Source organism: Cydia amplana, chromosome 1 (assembly GCF_948474715.1).
Source record: "Cydia amplana chromosome 1, ilCydAmpl1.1, whole genome shotgun sequence".
NCBI lineage: Eukaryota > Metazoa > Arthropoda > Insecta > Lepidoptera > Tortricidae > Cydia > Cydia amplana.
Window position 1 is genome coordinate 23,185,704 of NC_086069.1, and position 20,899 is coordinate 23,206,602.

At 39.2% G+C, this 20,899-nt stretch overlaps 1 protein-coding gene across 1 annotated transcript in view; it reads right to left on the reverse strand.

Annotated features, from left to right (window-relative positions):
- The window catches only part of LOC134651901 (diencephalon/mesencephalon homeobox protein 1-A-like), a 41,997-nt gene that overhangs the window by 13,380 nt on the left and 7,718 nt on the right, over positions 1-20,899 (reverse strand). Inside the window, exon 2 of the mRNA XM_063507003.1 lies at positions 18,311-18,552. Within this exon, the coding sequence (XP_063363073.1) occupies positions 18,311-18,552 (242 nt within the window). The remainder of the gene's footprint in view (positions 1-18,310; positions 18,553-20,899) is intronic.

The following is a 20,899-nucleotide window of genomic DNA, read 5'->3' on the forward strand; positions in this document are numbered from 1 at the left end:
CAACAAACGTGATACGTTTTACGTACAACATACGTAAAACGTGTTTTACCATTTTTTGCCGTTTGCAATAATGGTACGGAACCCTTCGTGCGCGAGTCCGACTCGCACTTGGCCGGTTTTTATTAAGAATTAATGTACCTACATCATCCGTAGCGTCTATGCGCGTAGCATCGCTACGGAGTCGCTGTCGCTACAAATTGATAGCATATAATGAAACTTACGTGTTAACATATTGTGTTTAGTTCATGTTTAGTTATTAGTACAGGATGGTCAGGAAATATGATATTCGCTCTCACAACATAACTGTTTCTAATAGGTAGGTATGATATCAAATTATTTCATATCAAATCAAGAGGCCAAATAAGGTATGGTGCAATCTTTTCGAGCGATGGCGCCATACCTTTGGCCTAGTCCAAAGAGTATAATAACTATATATAGTAAAAGAGAGCCAACTCGCGATAAATGTCAAAAAACGTCTACACAAACGCTCCAAGCGGAATTTGACCAAACTAACCTTTACGTATGTGTGCGTGCACAGTGCACACATGCATACTAATAAAACTATGGCGCCAGTATGGCGCCTTTTTCCTTGACCGTTTACAGTGAACTACAAATTTGAGGTTTCCATTCTTTCACCTTATTGCAAAGCAATCACGTGAAAAATGAATACACCTCATTGTAGTACACTGTACACGGTCAAGGAAAAAGGCGCTAATATATTATGTAATACCTAATTACCTATTCATGCAGTGACGATTTACGACAACCTATTTATTTAGTATTTTATAAATGTTTACACCAAAGAATATTTTAGTCGCAAAAGTAAAAACACGGATGTGTAAAAATGGCATTTATTTTTCATTACTTACATGCATAACAAACCATAAAAATTTTATTTTCTACGGGTACCACTTATAGTAAATTAGTTCGAAATATAACAAATCCACTATTAAAACTTAGACCACACTTGGACGTAAATTTGACTAGCTATAGCACATGCCACGAAGAATTGACGCGTTTTGGAGTAATTTTGTTTATTTTGTATATACCCTTTGTAATTAAGGCATAAAGGTGACAGATATTATGCAAAATTTAACAGAAATGTTATTTATTAGGTACAGAAATTTACAAATTTAATATACTTAGGTAAATATAAAAATTAATGGTATTGTATGCATTTAGGCCATAGGTACCCGGCTGAATGTACCTAGTACGCTGCTGGCGTTCCCTCTTTGTACCGCTAGCGAGATACGCTGGATTAAAAATGCGCCGGACCTGGGGTCGCCGCTTTTCTCTCGTAGGCGTTGACCTAACTTTCTTATGAATTTTTTAGCATCAGCACACCAAGGCCCGCTGGTTTCTATGGCTACTGGTACAAAATCGAAGGTCGGCTCCAGATTTGAGTATTTAACCCGTTTTAGTTTGGCGGCGTTTTCGGCAGCAGCTCCAGCTTTGTGCACCGTGTAGCTGAGATGGGAAGGGGCAAATGTGCTTACGCACGTCGCGTCCCAAATGAGGCTGCGTCCTCGCTCCCATGGGACCAGCGTCAGACCGTCTGGTCTTTTTCCGTCGGTCCTGCTTAAGCCTTGGGGCTCTAAGACACAGGGAATATTCGCAGACACCAGTGCACGACGAATAATTTCGTTAATGCACTGGTGTCTGGAGAACCTACCGGCGCAACGAACGCAGCTCAGTCCGTGGTGACCGTTTGGTTGGACTGCAGCCCCGCACACACACTGGTGGGGTTCGCAAACAGTACAGCCCAGTCGCAGTGCCACACCTATGCGAAGGGAGTCAGTATCAAGGAGTGTGCCCAAGTATGGTGATGGTAGCGCGTGCAGCCATGCTCCGGATTCAGGCAATGCCACTGCTTTCAAACGCGCCACATCGACATTTACAGCCGCTTCGAGTAAGTCATCGTATGTTTTCTTGCTAAGAATGTCGTCCCAGGATCTTTGGAGCTTCAGATTTTCGGGCCTCGCGTCATTTGGGCACCTAGCCCTCCACTCATAAAAGGCTTCTTCCAAAAAAGGAATTCGGACACTGCCACCGTTTACTGGTAAGATTCGAGTGACAAGATCCATGGAAGCGTGAGCGGAGGCTATGAATGCCACTAGTCCGACATCGTGCGCTCGACGAATCCCGAGACCACCATATCGGATGGGCAGCGAAGATTGAGACCACTGGGAATCATTCAAGCTGACGTTGAGGATGATTTCCAGACCATTTCGCAAAGTTTGGTCAAAGTTGCGGATGTGCTCTGGGAAGAGCCATGAGGGTGCTGTTCGAAGTGTATAAGTCAGGCGGGGCATGGAGAAGCAGTTACGTAATAAAACCAAGGCAACATGTGATGAGAGCTGTTGTAGATGATGGAGTGATGATGATAATGCATCCCCTTTTTTCCGAATTGTAGAGGGCACCCCCTCAGGAAATATTGGAGCACCTAAAAGTGAAAAAGATGTGGTGTCAATTAATTTCAAATTGGGCAGCAGTGCTTGGAAGTCAGGGAAAAAGCCAGATGAACTGCATGGAAACAATTCACATTTTTCTGAATTTACTTCTAAGCCAATGCCCGATAGGGCTGGCAATAATTTCCTTAAATCGCTAAGAACAACGTTGGCTGGTCCTCCAATCGTGCCATCATCCAAATACCAAACGTTTAAAGGAGATACCAATGTCGATATATGTTTTTGAATGGCCAGACAAAAAACCAACGGACCTAAAGGATCTCCCTGTTGGGCACCGACTTGAGATGATAAAATACTACAGTTATAAAATAGGTTGCTAGGAGAGGCATAGCACTGGTAGAGGAAGGGATATAAAGAAGGTATCAAATTCCTTACTTCCTCTAACATTGTATCCCTCTCCACGCTATTGAAAGCATTTTTTAAGTCCAGTTTCAAAACAATTCTGTCATCGCCATCCTGTAAGGTAGCGAAAGAACGCGTAGCGTGAATGGCAGATTCACAGCCAAGAGGTGTGCCAAACCCTACTTGGTGGGGCTGGAGGTAAGCCGCCATGGCGTCCCTTACGGAATGGCAACACAATTTGGCAACGAGACGGCGTATGGTGTTCCCGATCGCGATGGGCCGAACCCCTCCATCTTTTTTTGATAAGGCGCAAACCGATGCTCCATATAAATATGAACAGACTTGTGGATGAACCATCCCTCGCAACATAAAGTTACATAATTTGGTCAGCGATTCAAGTAATTTAGGCCCATTGCTTCCCGCTGATGAGGAAGTTAACTCCTTCAGATGCTGAGGACGGAGACCATCTAGGCCAGCGGCTGAGCCATTATAAAAACTTCCTATAGCATTTGTTACCTCCGAAGTTGTTACAGTTAAATACGGGCTTGACAAATTAGGCTCGGCTGGCAAAGCGAGCTGTCTTGATGGAGGTGGATGTTTATTTTGCAACTCTCTTAAAGTGTCGTTATTGTTGGGAGCTAGTGTTGATTCGGACATTAGAAGCCGTACGGCCCCCCGTAAGTCTCCTTCATACACTTTAGATTCTATTGAGCGATACAGAGACTGTGGTTTATAACTTACTTCGTCAGGGAAATATGTGTTTGTCGACTCAATGTTATCTTTTACTTTTGACGTGAGAGATTTGTGAATAGAACTCTCCGGAACTCTTAACGCCGTAAAGGAAAAAGATAAAAAAGCATACCAATCTTCTGTACTGTTTGTTTTGAGGCAATTTTCTATAATGCCCGCTAACCTGCCAGCAGCTAAGCTTCTGGCTCCTTTAGGTATATGTTTGAGTACACGAACATATTTCTTAAGCTTTGGTAGACTGGAAAGACCTGTTGTAGTATCGTTGCCTTGGTTTGGGTGGGATGCTTGGGTTGGTTGGGTAGAGGGTTGCGACGTGTTTGTACCGTGAGTTTTACCTAAGTGGATATTTAGGCCTCTCTGGCCTTTAAAGAGACGACCCGGTGGGCAAAGTGGGCATTGTACATCTGATGCAGTAGGAGGGGCGACATTTAGCGGGGTATCTCTCGTTATCGAACACATTAAACACTAGATTCACAAAAACAAAGAAAATTAAAATACAAAGCTGAGCTAAAAAAACAATATAAAAAGGATACGGCCTACCGGCCTTAAGTATTTTATGCTATACTATTATACGTAGCTCGGCAGCAGGGTTCTCGAAGCAATCCTAAAAGTCCTCCCAGACCAGTTGCCGCGTGGTAACCGTCGAAGTTTAGTTCAACTTGGCCTTCTTTTATAATGTAATGAATTGTGTGGAGGCGGTTTAACTGGCACTAGTACTTCACTTCACAAGCACGAACAGCACGAATAAGTGTAAGCGTTATACGTATTGCTTCACTGAAATCTATTTTTCTTGTTTGTAAATAAAAAAATTGACAACCAGCTGTCATGTTGTCTGGGTAAAGCAAGAGCGTATTCCTTGAGCCCGGGCTGCGGTCCCGGGTTGAGCAAGGTCCCGGGTTCAAAATGTTTAAACAATATTAAGGAAAATAAATTTAAAAAACCAGGGAAGTTTTTACGGTCCGTGTTGATCCGTTGCTAGGTGCTATTTTGTTTTGATTCGCACAGCCGATAAGGCAATATCGTTTTTTTCTCCCAGGCGCACACATTTTCATCAATTTATAGTGATTAAATTAAATTATTAATATATAATTTCAGAAAATTTAAGTTTTCTGTTTGACTTTTATAGTTTGACGGTTACTATGTTTTTTTGTTTTAACGTTTCCTTTCACGTAGGGCACTTGGCGAATCTATTTAGTTAGTTGTTGTTAATAAAAACGATTATATTATGTTCATATAAATAAAATGATATTAAAACGAATATAAACGATATAAAAAATGTGAGGTACTAAAATTACAGAAAATTTTAAACGTTTTATACTTGAAACGGAATTTGTGTCAAAAATGCAAAGACATTTTTTTTTTCTTTTTAATAATTATGGGTTGGATGCGAGTTTTTTAAACACATGTTTTTCCGCGGTGGCGCCATCTGTTTGATTCATTTGGAAGCATCAGGTGAGGAAATATTGCACTGATATGATGCTACTGCGGATACAGCGCTGATTTCCATACATAAGGTTTAAGTTTCCTGCCCCTGGCCTAGTCTCGAGTAGATGGCGATACTTTATGATAATTGCCAAAATTTAACGCATATCAATGAAAGAATAAGGATTAAAGTCAAATTGCGTTCTAAAAGTTTTAATCTTCTATCGAAAGATGGCAGTAAATTGACTGTGGCTACATCATTTACTTTGTCAATCCGCCTCTATTTTAAATTTTCTATGGTTTGGGGCTAGGTCGATCTGTGTAAAATGCCCTTTTTAACCCTCGGCGCAAAAAAAGGGGTGTTATATGTTTGACGCCAATGTATGTCTGTTTATCTGTCTGTCTGTGGCATGTAGCGCATGCCAGCGCATGCACGTGCGATAGGGATAGTAAATGGCGTGTCAATGTACGAAATTCCTCGTGCTTAACCGCCCTGACTTTAGACGATTTAGTTGTTTTTAGGGTTCCGTACCCAAAGGGTAAAAACGGGACCCTATTACTAAGACTCCGCTGTCCGTCCGTCCGCCCGTCCGTCCGTCCGTCCGTCCGTCCGTCCGTCCGTCCGTCCGTCTGTCACCAGGCTGTATCTCCCGAACCGTGATAGCTAGACAGTTGAAATTTTCACAGATGATGTATTTCTGTTGCCGCTATAACAACAAATACTAAAAACAGAATAAAATAAAGATTTAAGTGGGGCTCCCATACAACAAACGTGATTTTTGACCGAAGTTAAGCAACGTCGGGCGGGGTCAGTACTTGGATGGGTGACCGTTTTTTTGCTTGTTTTGCTCTATTTTTTGTTGATGGTGCGGAACCCTCCGTGCGCGAGTCCGACTCGCACTTGGCCGGTTTTTTATGAATATGCATTCTGCGTAGGAACTCAATAATATTGTATGGAGTAGGAAACGTGCGTTGCTATCATGTGCGTGTTCGCTGTAAAAGGGTTAATCCTATATCGTACTAAGCTATTTGTGAAATAGCATGCGTATCGAGAGAATATTACCGTAGCCGCTTAAAGTTTTGTTCGTATGTATAAGTATACGTAAAATGCTGACAATTTTATTCTGTGTAGTTGTAGCACCTACAACCAAACGAGTGAAAAAATGTTTGAACCTATTTCGTAACCAAGTGCTATGAACACGACAGTAAAGTGGAGCCATCCAATTACTGCGATGCAGGAGCGCGTGAACACCCGGCACGGCACGGTCACTCGTCGTAGGTACACTACACATGAAATACTGGCAGTTACTCCGCGGCCCCCGCAATTAGAGTTCTAGATCAGAGACAATCTATTTTTTAACAATCATATGTGACGTTATCTATGAAAAGGGACCTTATTGTCGATTGCGCTTACGTCATTCATAAGGATGCTACGATATAATACAATGCCGCGCGACGCTGTTTCATAAATAATGCCCCATATAGAGGCTGTTCGGAAAGAGAAGAGTCGTTGAGTGTATTGGGCCCAGGGCCGGATTAACCCTAAGGCAGAGTAGGCAACTGCCTATGGGCCCCGCCTCAGTTAGGGGGCCCCGCCTCGGTTAGGGGGCCCCGCCGGCCCCGCGCTCGTAAAAAAAAATATTTGTTCCAAATAGCCAAAATTCATAAAAAAAAAATTATAGTACCTACTCATACCTAATGTCCAATATCAGTTTCTCAGACACAGAAACATTAGATGATTATGAATGTAAATTATTGTTATTTTATAGCTTTTAAAGTCTGTAATGTCGAGCTCGAATTTCAGGCTCTCGAGGGCCTAAAACCTCATCAATGGAAAGTCATTGTAAAGTGGAGATTGCTGAGCTCGACCTTCAGCCTCACTTTTTACCTCAATTTTTGGTTTGTCTTCGAAATTTCCTCTTCTTCAGCTTAGCCTTTGGCCTCGCTGCGCCAAGCTCGGCCTGCGGCCTCGCTTTTTAATACAATGGACATTGGTTGGCGTCTGTGCTCTAGCTGAGCTTATCCTGAAACACGGCTTTGACCTCGCATGGAAGCACACCTCACTGGGGAACTTCGGATTTTTAGGCCCCGCCCGGCCTTTTTAACACGCTTTCATAATTATTTCACAAAAAATTCACGCTCGCTGCGCTCGCGTTTTTTGCTGCTTTTTAGGTTGACTCTGTACCTACATGCTAGCTTCACTGGCGAATGAAGTGTCATTTAAACATGGAAAGTCTATTCGCTAGGTGAACGACTGGTGCTGCCCTCATTTTGGCAGACTTTCTACGTTAAATCTTATGGAGTAAAATTAGTTCAAGCGGCTGCCGCTAGTACTAATGGCGGACATTCCATAAGATTACCTGTGTTTGTGACGATCAGCGCCACTTCCCCCTCCACCGACTTCGCACCTTGCCAATATTATTAGGTTAATTTTAATCATGTGGTTCGGCGTATGGTCTTATGGTCGGACAATCGCTGTTCAGCCTGGCAAGATATTTAACTACCTATTGAGAAAAAAAAGGGCTCTCACCACACTTGACACAAAAAAGAATCGGCAAAAACTGATAGAAAAGAACTTTATGTCCACGCAATAAGAGCGAAAAAGACATCGCTCGGCATGTTCGGATCGGCTCAACTGACACCTGAAGATTGAAATTAAAATCGCAAACTTACATCCCTGTACTGAACAACTGAACATTATGTATGTAGAATTGACTGTAAGGGGGCCCCGAGCATTGCACTGCCTAGGGGCCCCGACATGCTTAATCCGGCCCTGATTGGGCCCCATACATTCCACGACTCTTCTCTTTTCGTACAGACTCTAGGTACACTACAATCCATAATACTCTGTTATAAACTAATCAAATTTCAGTTCAATTTACTCTGAATGAAAATCTTTGAATGTGAAAGGTATAACCGACGAGAGGTTTCGTAGCCGCAGGCAGAGAAGCCAAGATTACATGTCTCGTTAATAATTAACTTGTGTAAAGAGTTGAGCGCGCCATACAATAGGATTCCATCCCTTCGCTGTCTTTTTAGTTTACTCAGTTGCCATTCTCAACTGGAAGTATTGACTCAATTTTCTTAAATATATATGAAGAAGCCCGGATGCTAAATTTGTACGCTGTTGCAATAGCACAGGTAGATATTTGCCTTGTTTAGGCTACAAATTAAAATATATAAACCATTTCATCTTTTTATTTCATTTTGGTAATTTTTTGCTTATTTTCTTGAATAACTGCTAAACTATTTATGTTAAAATTATAAAAAAAAAATATTTCAGATTCTCAAAATGAGCTCTTTCACTTGATATGTAACACGATATAGTTTGAAACACTTTATTTTTTAATTTGCTCTTTTACCCCCCAAAAGTGGCCTCCATTCTTTCTTTTCAATTCATTCTTTTACGTTACACGTATTTTTAACAATATGTTTTTTTTTAATGAAAAGTGAGTAAAATGTCATCAAAAATCTCGGTGGCTCCACTTCTTAAATCCATCCTTGGGTCCTAAGGACCAACAATCCTGCCAATAAAAATCTCTTGTTCACGCAACGCCGTTCTTCAGGACCTGCACTCTCGACTATATAGTAAGACAAAAGTACACCTAAGTCTTAGCACATCCCGTGGATTAATTGATAATTAGAAGCGATCCCGTTAATCATTTATAATTAGAAGAAATGACCAGTATTTAAAAAAAAGTATAATGGGCATAGAAACAGAGTTGTGCCGTTCTCGAGTACGTTGTACGTTATGTTTACTTTGGGGAACATTCTCGAGCGCGAACTTTTCCATACAAAACGAAGAACGTTCTCGAGAACGGCACGTCTCTACATAGAAATGCGTTATAATACACGTTCCACTTGCCCACTGAGGGAGAAACAAACAAAAAACATACATAATTACAGAATTCAGAAAAAAACAAGGCTGGTTAGCAGTAACTCGATTTTGGCCAAGTGTTGCGGTGCCTAAACAAAAGCGGTTTAATAATGCAGTTTCCAATTGGTGCTGCGCAAATAGCAGGGGCTCCGCCCGCAATGCGATGCTGCAAACACACGCTTTTACGTTGAGCCCACACAAAAATACTGCACATTTCGTTGTTTTTACATTCCTTCAAGTTTTATTTTGCGTAGGCGGAAAAAACTGAAAAGAAAACCGAGGCATTTAGTTAAGTACTAATTTTTTGGCAAAAGAAGCCAAAGAAGGAGCCATCAATCAAGACAATTCTAAAATTGGAGGAGTGGTCGTCCGTTATTAGTTATATACCTATAATATTATTATTATAGAGGTATACTATAGCCACGCCACGCTGTCTCCACACATTCAGACAAGTCTTAGGTATATGTACCTAGTAGGTAGGTACCAGAACAGGGCATTGTCAACAAAATTAAAATATAGGTACCTAGAAGCGAAATATCAACTCTATCAGACGCCGTCAAATGTTTGAAAAATATATTGTAATTTTCGAATAAGTTTATAAAATATACATTTGAAAAGAGCTTGTAAAAACGGGGTAACTTTTATTAAAAGTTGCGCAAATCGGAAAAACACCGTTATCCGTGAAAAGCCGTACAAGTGACCCTCATTAAGCGCGTTGTTGTACTTTTGCCCCCGTCTCGGGCAGCATAAATAAATCAGGTTTAATTAACTTATATTAATTTACTCGCTGGCTCCGAGCCGCGCGCCCTCCGCCCACGCCGACAATCGTGAACTCGGCGGGACTTGCTAAGGCTTCCTTAATAAAAAGTTTACACTTAGCGAGTTAACGTATCGTCCATTAATTTTTCCATTGAGTAAGCCGTACAAGAGCATTTAAATTAGTTTCATTTTGTTCAGATCATGATTTCGCTGAATCTTTGTAAGTATTTTTGTAGGTAATCGGAAATCCCGATATTGTTTTTTTTAAATATAAATCTTTAACTCGCCGAATTGTTTTTTTTTTCTTGTGTGATAGGAGGAAATAGCTATTGGGGTATTTGAAAAGGTCGTAGGAACACAATATTTGCTTATACCGTACATCAAGGTTCCCTTCATTTGACATAAACATTCAGGACTAGAAGATTGGGTATAAAATCCAAAAAGATATGTTCACTTTTATTCGGAACGTACCTATTTCTAAATTGGCAGTGATCGCATGTAAGACGTATAAAGGTGGGCAAACACAGCCTCGGCCTGGGTGGTGCGTGGAGTGGTCGGCACACACGCCAACACCGGTAGCCACAAATATCCCCTACTCACTTTCAACATCACAAATTCTATCATCGAGAGCACTCGGACGAAACTACGAAGAGTTTAAGCGCAAACAAGTCTATTCAGTAAGAGAGGTCTCGGTATTTAGCGCGACGAAGCCTTTCAAATATCACTACATTGCATATTGTAAAGTCAAATTCCGTCTTGCTGGCTGCATATTTCTTTATTAGGTGTATCAGCATTATCAGGGTAATTCCGAATACTTCAGATTGTCGGGTAATATTATAATGGAATAATGGGTAATTTTCGAAACTATCCGACATACACAATACCAATCTGTAACAGAAATAGGTAGTGGGGATCCGTTTAAGAACATATTCGGTACTTGTTCTCATTAGGAAAAAATAAAATAAAAAATTTAACGCGTTTTTTTTAGCTTTTGTATAGAGGGTTAGCCGATTTGAACTACCTGCCTCGTATGAGACCTGTAATTATGTATGTTTTAGGGCATGTTCTGAAAAAAGTGGATATATACGCGCTTCTTCACCACGCCCCGCGTCTACGACAAGGAGTAAGTAGTTTAAGGGAAGCGTCTTGGATGATACTGCATTGATTTTTGCACCAACTTGAAAAATGTTCCGTAAATAGGTATAGATTATAGAGAGCGTAACCACTTTTTTAAATACCTACATGTACGTACCTACGGACAAATACAAATCTTCATACATAACAATCCAACAAATTCACGTTATTAAAATTACCGTTAAATAGCTGTTTACGGTTTCCCAGCGAGCCCACCCACAGACTGGCACTTGAAAAGTGTCACGTCAGCACTGTTGACCCATTGGTCCTTCGCTACTTATAAACGTTACGCCCTACTAAACTCCTTAAACACTACTAAACAAACACTGAGCGTACGAATGTTAATCTACTAATGCAGCACGTGGAACTCATAATCTCGAAAAATGTAAGATCAATATAATTATATTACCTATTATGAAACACTTAATAATTTCGTGAGAAACGGCCAAAGATATTGTTCAACACGGACTTGTATTTTTTATGATATTAGAGGCAAACGAGCAGATGTATTGCCTGATGGTAAGCGATTACCGTCGCCCATGAACACCAGAGGGGTTGCAAGTGCTTTGCCGGCCTTTAAGCTGGGAGTACGCTCTTTTCTTAAAGGTTGGAAGGTCGTATCCGTCCGGAAAAACCGCAGGTGACAGTTCATTCCACCCACAGTTTAGCTGTACGAGGCAGGAAGTGTAGGTAGTTCGCGTGTCGTAAATTTTGCAAAAACAATAACCACAGGGGGCCTAGCCAACATATTAATCGTACATCGACAAACTCCAAGCGAAAAGAAAAAATGTATCGGGATGTGTCGGGATTAGGGCTTGCAATTCGAATATTCGAATTTGTCGAATATTCGACCCTATTTTGATATTCGAATATTCGGCTGCTCAGGTTTCAGATATTCGAATATTTTTTATTACTTTAATAAATCGATTTTATCCGCTGTATAGTTACAGTTTCTGTGTGTTTTCCGGGTAGGTATTTACAGTGAATGAGGAACGGTAGGTACCCAAATACGAAGGAAATAATATTTTTACCGTATTCCTCTCGATAGACTTCGTGAATACAGTGAAACCTAACTAAATTTGAAAGAAAACGAAATAAAAAAGTATGTTATTTTTACGGTGCGTAAGTTTTAAAGTTAAAGGTTCATTCTGTTTATTCAGTACAAGCGTACGTTAAGCGAATTTTTGAAGTCTAAACCTTGCCACTTATCGCAATTCTCAAATTTGATCATACCAAACCTGCCCAACTAGGTAATCTAACCATGCACCTTTAGCTGACGAATAATCCACCCAGTAGTCAACTAACTTTTTCCCGTAAATATTCCAATATTATTGTATAATTAGCCGACCATTAGGAATAAAAACTTGCGAAAACAAATAATGTCAATAAAGATTCAAAATACAATGGAATTAAAGGCCTTTTTACAGGCCTCTGAGTGGACTACAAGTTATTTTAAATCGGAAAATAATGACGCACTAAAAAAATATCTTAAGAGGTGCGGTCCAAATATTTCTAGCTGGAAAGATTTGGCCGTTTTAAAAAAAGAAAAAAATATGTCATTTATCCTGTTCTTTTGGATATATAGTTTTTGTGTTTCTATTGTTTGCGGTTTTTATTTCACGGCGATTAGCAGTCTGGCGAAAGTCTCCTTATAAAAATCGTTGTATGAAGTTTAAGCTAGCTGGTATGGCGGATATATATATCTTGCTCTAACAGCGGCATCCCTTTCTCACTTACCTTCACATCCGCCATTGTCCGCCATGATTTATGTTTACTGTTCGCCGGGCTTTTTGAACCGTGCATTTTTGTGTTTAAAATCTGTTGATATTTACTGATTTGACGTAACAGTTACGACCATAACTTGGTTTGAGCCCGTGAATGTTTACCTATTATGTGATCTAAAGCAAATATGCACTACAAAACGTGTGAGATTTGCGGTTTAAATTAAAGGCCGGTCGTGTTGGTGGTCAAAAACGAACATTTATGGCTAAATCTCCATTGGATGAAGATAGGTAAGTTCAAAAATTTATTTGTTTTTCTACATAAATCACATAACGCATGTTTCTTTAGAAATTAAAAGAAATTCTGGAATAAAATAATATCATTGTAAAAGTTAGTGCGGTAAGTACCCAGATAATATCGATATTTTTTCTGACCAGTTCTTAGGTCCATGTTATTGAAAAATGTTTTGGTTTCCCTTGCCATGGGTATATATAAATAGAAAGAGACGAGCAAAAACGCTACTTGACTAAAATAACCCGAGTATAATATCTTTCGAAAAAAATCGAAAAAAATTGCTCCTTTCCAGGTGTAAAAGATGGGTTCAAGTGACGGGTAATGAAGATTTAGCCTATGTGCCTATTGAAAATCAAGCAACCATGACTGACCAACTGCTGAGGCGACTAAGCCTCTTATTAATCAGAAACGAATGCCGAATTAAAAATAGATCTTTCGCGGAATTAGAAGACCCCTTAGTAGACACTGTAAAAAAAGGTCAACAACAGGGTATAGCAAAGTAGTAAATATTATTTTAAAAGATCTAATAAAATTAATTAATTAAAAAGAAAACTGTTGTTATCATTTATTACAATCATACTTTTCGTAACTTCTAAGTAAAAAAATAGTAGTTACGAAAAGTACTTATTGCGAAAGTTTAATAATTAGTCTAAAAGCAACGCATTTTTTTTTTCAAATTATCGATATCGATATAAATATCTAACAGTGTGTGAAGCACATCCCTTTTTGTTGCTCATGTTGGCAGCAGTGCCGTCCACATCTGCTGTCATCAAGCTGTCATAATTTCTGTCCTATTGGTACAGGATTCTAGCATACGCTTCATACTACTCAGAATTTCAGGTGGCTAGTATGGAAGTCCCGTCTCTTAAAACGTAGTGAGTGATTATATTCTCTTTGGCGATTAGAACAACAGGAACTGTAAACTTTTTTTTAAGCTTACAGCGAAGTGAACGAAAAGCGTGCTCTCAGGAAGTTTTGGATGCCTATAAAAAAACATGCAATTTTCTGGAGTCAAATTGTTACTGGCGACGAAACAATGGTTTTGTACTATGATTCCCTGTATAAAAAAGAATCGAAGGAGTGGCGTCGTCATGGTGAACAGTGGCCTCGGAAGGCGAAGGTAAGGCAATCCAAAGAAAGTAATACCACGGTGACTGGCAGCTACTATGCTACCCTTAAACAACAGTTACGAGAGGTGATCAAGCACACACTTCGCGGAAATCTTAGCAGAGTTGTGCGCCTTCTCTGCTGCTACGATGCGCCCATTCACACTGCTTTAATTACCAAGGCTGCTGTTGCAAAGTGTGGCTTTGAGGAAATTCCGCGGACGCTCCGGCTGTGGAATGAACTCCCTTCCGAGGTTTTCCCGAGGGTCTACGATATGGGGTTCTTCAAAAAAGGAGTGTACAGGTTTTTAAAAAAAGGTCGGCAACGCGCATGTAACACCTCTGGAGTTGCAGGCGTCCATAGGCTACGGTGACTGCTTACCATCAGGCGGCCCGTATGCTTGTTTGCCACCTATGTGGTATAAAAAAAAAAAAAAAAAAAATTCGCCACCCACCGTATAGTCACGACCTGGCTCCTAGTGATTACTATTTGTTTTGGAAACTTAAGGTAGACTTAAGGGGAAGACGATTTTCTTCAGACGGTGAAGTGACCCATGCGTTTAACGCCCATTTTGAGGACAAACTTTCAGAGTACCTACTTTTACAAGGGGATAGAAAAGCTAATTTACAGATTTAAAAAGTGTGTTGAAATAGAAGGGAAATATATCGAATAATAAAAATAGTCTTGAAAATGAATGCTCTTATTATTTTCTATATTTGGCCGGAAAATTTTGGACCGCACCTCGTTTTCACCGCATCTATTTCTCGCAACGACGCATTTATAATAAAAGTTTTATCTAGAAATATTGAATACGTCTAAATTTGGCGTTTTACTTGTTTTTATAAATGTGGGCATCTCATAGTAGGATGATAAAATCTAGTCAAATAAGTGGATTTCTGCAAAATATCATTAGTTTTAGCAATATGTGATTTTTTTTTTAATAAAACGATAATAAGCCGATTTCTCGTTCCTTTTCTTATATTTATAATATTCTAATAATTATTCGATTATTCGAATATGTCTTAAGAAAAAGTCGAATATTCGAATACCTGAAAGTTTCGAATATTTACAATCCCTAGGGCCTAGTCGGGATGACAGGTGCTACGAAAAGTCACGTGACTATTTCCATACATTTGTGTTTCGATTGGCGTTTTTTATCAACGTTTGTCATCTTGGTTAGGTATAATACGTTTTATTTTGTGTAACGTTTGTTTTACCTATAGCTAGGTAGGGTTGCTGATTCGATTTTAATATTATTTTTTTAAGCTTTTGCCCTAACTCTTGTCTTGCAGTTCTACGCCAATTTTAAGCAGCATCACTTTTCTACCACAAAGTGACCACGAACCAAGTTAATTCGTTCCACGCCATCAACGAATGAAATATTCCTTTTCCCGTAATCCTAAAGCTTATCGAATTTTGTTTATTTTTACTCGGTTATTGTTACAATTGAAATCAGTGAAATCCCACAAATCAAAAGTATTACACGCTTTGATTTTGTACTTAGTATTTTTTATTGTTGTCATACCTACCTACTTGGCAGAGTTGGTCGGTCCTTATATAACTTACTGTGAAATTGTGAAATACATTTAAAAAAATATGAATAAAGGTACATATTGACTGTACTTATATATTTATTCGCCCTCAGGCACCAACGGTCACCGAAGTTGTTCTAGCGAGGTGAAACTAAGGACCAACTTTTTTAGGGTTCCGTAGCCAAATGGCAAAAAACGGAACCCTTATAGATTCGTCATGTCTGTCTGTCTGTCTGTCTGTCTGTCCGTCTGTCCGTCTGTCCGTCTGTCTGTCCGTCCGTATGTCACAGCCACTTTTCTCCGAAACTATAAGAACTATATTGTTGAAACTTGGTAAGTAGATGTATTCTGTGAACCGCATTAAGATTTTCACACAAAAATAGAAAAAAAAACAATAAATTTTTGGGGTTCCCCATACTTCGAACTGAAACTCAAAATTTTTTTTTTCATCAAACCCATACGTGTGGGGTATCTATGGATAGGTCTTCAAAAATGATATTGAGGTTTCTAATATCATTTTTTTCTAAACTGAATAGTTTGCGCGAGAGACACTTCCAAAGTGGTAAAATGTGTGTCCCCCCCCCTGTAACTTCTAAAATAAGAGAATGATAAAACTAAAAAAAATATATGATGTACATTACCATGCAAACTTCCACCGAAAATTGGTTTGGATTGGTTTGGACGGTTGTATTGGTTGGTAAGTAGTTTTTTTTTATACGTCATAAATCGCCTAAATACGGAACCCTTCATGGGCGAGTCCGACTCGCACTTGGCCGCTTTTTAATCCCTACAAAGTTCATATTACGACCACTTCAAGGTCATATGTATAGTAAGTAAGTGGCATCAAAGTATTCTACAAATCATCTGATTAGTTTTTGTTCCATCCATATTGAACATTTTACTCGTAAGATTTAGGTATGGCTAGGGTAGGTAAATAAGGTTCAACTGAAAGAAAGAAAATTCCGCTCTATGGTAAGTAAACTATAGAAATTAAATTATTAGCCTTTGATAATCAAACACAGATTACCATTCAGTATATGTGTGTGTGCGTGAGTTGCGTGACGCACTACGGAACTGCCTGCCTAGCCAAGCTGACAATCGCTATCGCATCGCTTCGACAACGACGCTTTGTGTCTCTTTGTGTCTCTCTATCACACTTCCATATTAGTGCAACAGTGACAGTTGCGTTTCGATTGCTACGGAGCGTAAGCGATTAGCACGTTGGCTACGCGGCCTGTACCCACTAGGGCTTGCAATTCGAATATTCGAATATTCGAATTTGTCGAATATTCGACCTGTTTTAATATTCGAATATTCGGCCGCTCAGGTTTCGAATATTCGAATATTTTTTATTACTATAAAAAAAATCTATGTCATCCGCTGTAGTTACAGTTTCTGTGTATTTTACGGGTATTTACAGTGAATGAGGAACGGTAGGTACCCAAATACGAAGGAAATAATATTTTTACTGTATTCCTCTCGATAGACTTCGTGAATACGGTGAAACCTAACTCAATTTAAAAGAAAACGAAATCAAAAAGTATGTTATTTTTACGGTGCGTAAGTTTTAAGTTAAAGGGTCATCCTGTTTATTCAGTACAAGCGTACGTTAAGCGAATTTTTGAAGTCTAAACTTTGCCACTTACCGCAATTCTCAAATTTAATCATACCAAACCTGCCCAACTTGGTAATCTAACCATGCACCTTTAGCTGACGAATAATCCACCCAGTACTCTAGTGTTGAGTCGCTCACTCGTGAGGCACCTCATTTGTACCACTCATTTTGTTAATTTGTCGCAGTACTTCGTACCGCAAAAATGTCTTACTTCACTCCTCTATTCATTTTACTTGATTCTAAAATCATCTTTCTCCTAAAAGTTCTATTCTTAACCTCCAGAATTGCACTCCAATTAAATGTTACTATTTATTTATTTATAAAGGAAGTGATGAATACATAAATATGTATATACATTAAATATTTTCGTCGCCGTTGGAATTAATGGAATAGTCGACGCTGAAAATATGCTAGTACCTCACCTCATTTGAAGTAAGACATTGTAACACCTCATTTTAGAAAATGAGGTACTCATACAAACTCATTTTAAATTGATGTCCTACCCATCACTACAGTACTCAACTAACTTTTTCCCTTAAATATTCCAATATTATATAATTAGCCGACCATTAGGAATAATAACTTGCCAAAACAAATAAAGTCAATAAAGATTCAAAATACAATTAAATTAAAGGCATATTTACAGGCCTCTGAGTGATTACAAGTTAATTTAAATCGGAAAATAATTACCTACTAAAAAAAATATCTTACATACCTAGGTGTTTGGATGGTTAAATTTATATTATTTCACGCAACGACGCATTTATAATAACTTTTATCTAGAAATATTAAATACGTCTAATTTTGGCGTTTTACTTGTTTTTATAAATGTGGGCATCTTATAAATAGTAGGATGATAAAATCTAGTCAATTAAGTGGATTTCTGCCAAATATCCTTAGTTTTAGCAATATGTGAAAAAAGCTTTTGAATAAAACGATAATAAACCGCTTTCTCGTTCATTTTCTTATTTTTTATAATATTCGAATAATTATTCGAATATTCGAATACGTCGTCAGAAAAAGTCGAATATTCGAATATCTGAAAGTTTCGAATATTTGCAAGCCCTAGTACCCACACACGCTTTGCAAACAGAGAAAGTATCCACGTAAAAAACTTGTAGATAAACGTACATAATTGTGACGTTATCTATGAAAAGGGACCTTATTGTCGATGGCGCTTACGTCATTCATAACGATTCTCCGATATAAATACAATGCCGCCTGCTGCTGTGCGGCGTAAGCGCCATCGACAATAAGGTCCCTTATAATGCCCCAATTAATGAATTACCTCAACCCTCTCCTCCTTCAAGTCAACGCGCAGCGCGAGCTGCTCGCGTAGCACAACATCGGGATAGTGCGTCTTGTCGAACGTGCTCTCGAGCTGTTCCAGCTGTTCCTCGGTGAAGATGGTGCGGTGCCGGCGCTTGCGTTTCGGCGGCGGGCCCGCCAGCCCCGCCAGCGCCGCCGCCGCGTACCCGCCGTACAGCCCGTACCCGCCCGAGCCGGACACGCCGCCGCCCATGCTGCCCACTCCTGCCACAAACAACATCGCATTACATGACAGAATTAATTAATTAATTAATAGTACAGAATAGGCGCTCATCACCTCACCCCTCGGCGGCAAGTTCGCTTCAGTCATTTCAGTATGACCTCAGAGTTAGATTAGCAATGTGCCATGATGGTAAGTCAAAAATTCCGATGTACCTATTGGGTCCGATCCGGAATTGTCATGACATTATTTAGAACAGTTCCGTTACCTACATGTGTATGTTATGTATTAGATAGTAGATACTGATGGTGATGATAGATCCGTTGGAGGTAAAAACCTTGAAATTTGAAACATACCTAGCTATACCTACTTAATGCGTCTAAAACAGGTTTTTTTGAAATTCGATCCTTTTAAGGGCGTCAAAATGGAGTTGAATGTGTTTAACGACTTCTACGCGGACGAAGGACGAAGCCAGTGTAAAGGATGATTCACACTAGAACGGTCCGGGTCCTGGCCGTAGACATTTAGGTACTCTTTTTGCTGACTCTGTAGTATTTGAAACTCAAATTACATATACTAGGTACGACGACCGGTCTGGCCTAGTGGGTAGTGAACCTGCCTGTGAAGCCGATGGTCTTGGGTTCGAATCCCGGTAAGGGCATTTATTTGTGTCATGAACACAGATATTTGTTCCTGAGTCATGGGTGTTTTCTATGTATATAAGTATGTATTTATCTATATAAGTAAGTATATCATCGCCTAGCACCCATAGTACAAGCTTTGCTTAGTTTGGGGCTAGGTTGATCTGTGTAAGATGTCCTCTGTGATATTTATTTACATATTTATTAAACCAAATTTTGATGAATTCCTCATTCCATGTAAATGATGCTTACCTACTCTTCGGTCCTCATTAAAACGCTTTAGTCTGACAAGTGCAAAACTTCAAAGCAAACACCCGCCGCCGCCGTGCTAATCAATAAAGATTTAAGGTGAGTACATTTTTAAAATCCTACCGCGTCAGTATCTATCAGCTTAAACATGTATCTGAGGCAGCCGATGCATGAATATCCCGGCTGGGAGCCCCGGGCGCTCCCCCGGCGCTCCTTAGCGTTAAAAATACTGTTACGAATAAAAATGGAATATTTTTGCATAAGTATTCAGCTGGTAACGGTATTACTAGCATTTCCTTAGGAGTTGAAAGCTTTTGTGGCCGCCGGCGTGTAAAGACGTATCGATTAGCAATTTATAAAAGATAAGCTGTTCCAAGGTGTATTTATATTAATTCAGTACAATAAATAAATAGCAAAGTAAACCAAATTTGGGTAAAATTAGGTACCTAAATAGGTTTTATAACAAAATCTAGTAAAATAGATAGCAAACAAGCAATTTATCACAATAATCTGGATATTAAAATAAAATATGGAAATGTTACAAAAATACAGGACCTGAAAGTTTCAAAATTTAAGTTTTTTTTTTAACTTCCAATAACGATAAAAGTAAGGGTACCATTAGATTTCTTACATTTCATCCAAAAAAATATTGTATAGCAACTATATACACAAACGCAATAAGTATTTCACCGACAAAAAAACAAACGCAATTTTCTTGTTTTGTCCATACGACAATATGGGCTCACAGAGACCTTGACGTCACGTTCATTTATCGTTTTGTTAAGTGAGTTTCGCGAGTGAAGTGTCGGCCTTTGACTACAATTTCTGACTTTTGTGTTACTTTAATTTAATGCAATGGGTGCCATTATAGATCCTAAAAACAAACCCGATCGATTGATACCATAAATGAAAATTAGTCATGTCATGTAGCCTATTCTAATAAATAATTAAATACAAGAGTTTACACATTTTAATTAAATTAAAATATGTATGATTCTTATCAAGTCAAGACACTCTACGGAACGTACATGTAACGCAAAATTATTTTCCATCGTATTTTCACGGAAACGTACGACTACGAACGCTATTGCAGTACCTAAGTCTCGGTAGAAAAAGTACTGAGGTTGACTGAAGTACAGTCGACTCTCGTTAATTCGAGACTCGAAGGACTTTTAAAATATTTCGAATTATCGAGAGTTTGAAATATCAAATGGTTAGAAATTTTTGAGAGAAAAATTATCAAAGTTTGAATTATTGAGTAGGTAGGTAATAACCAAATTTTGATTAACTGCTAATGTTGTAACACTGATTTAAACTTTCACGATTTTTACACATTATTAAATTATACAACGGGACTTAATCGCGTATCTAAGTTTTAAGATTTACCTCCGACGTTTCGAGGACGGCGTTGTCCCCGTGGTCTCGGAGAAGACTGAGTCGCCGTCCTCGAAACGTCGGAGGTAAATCTTAAAACTTAGATACGCGATTAAGTCCCGTT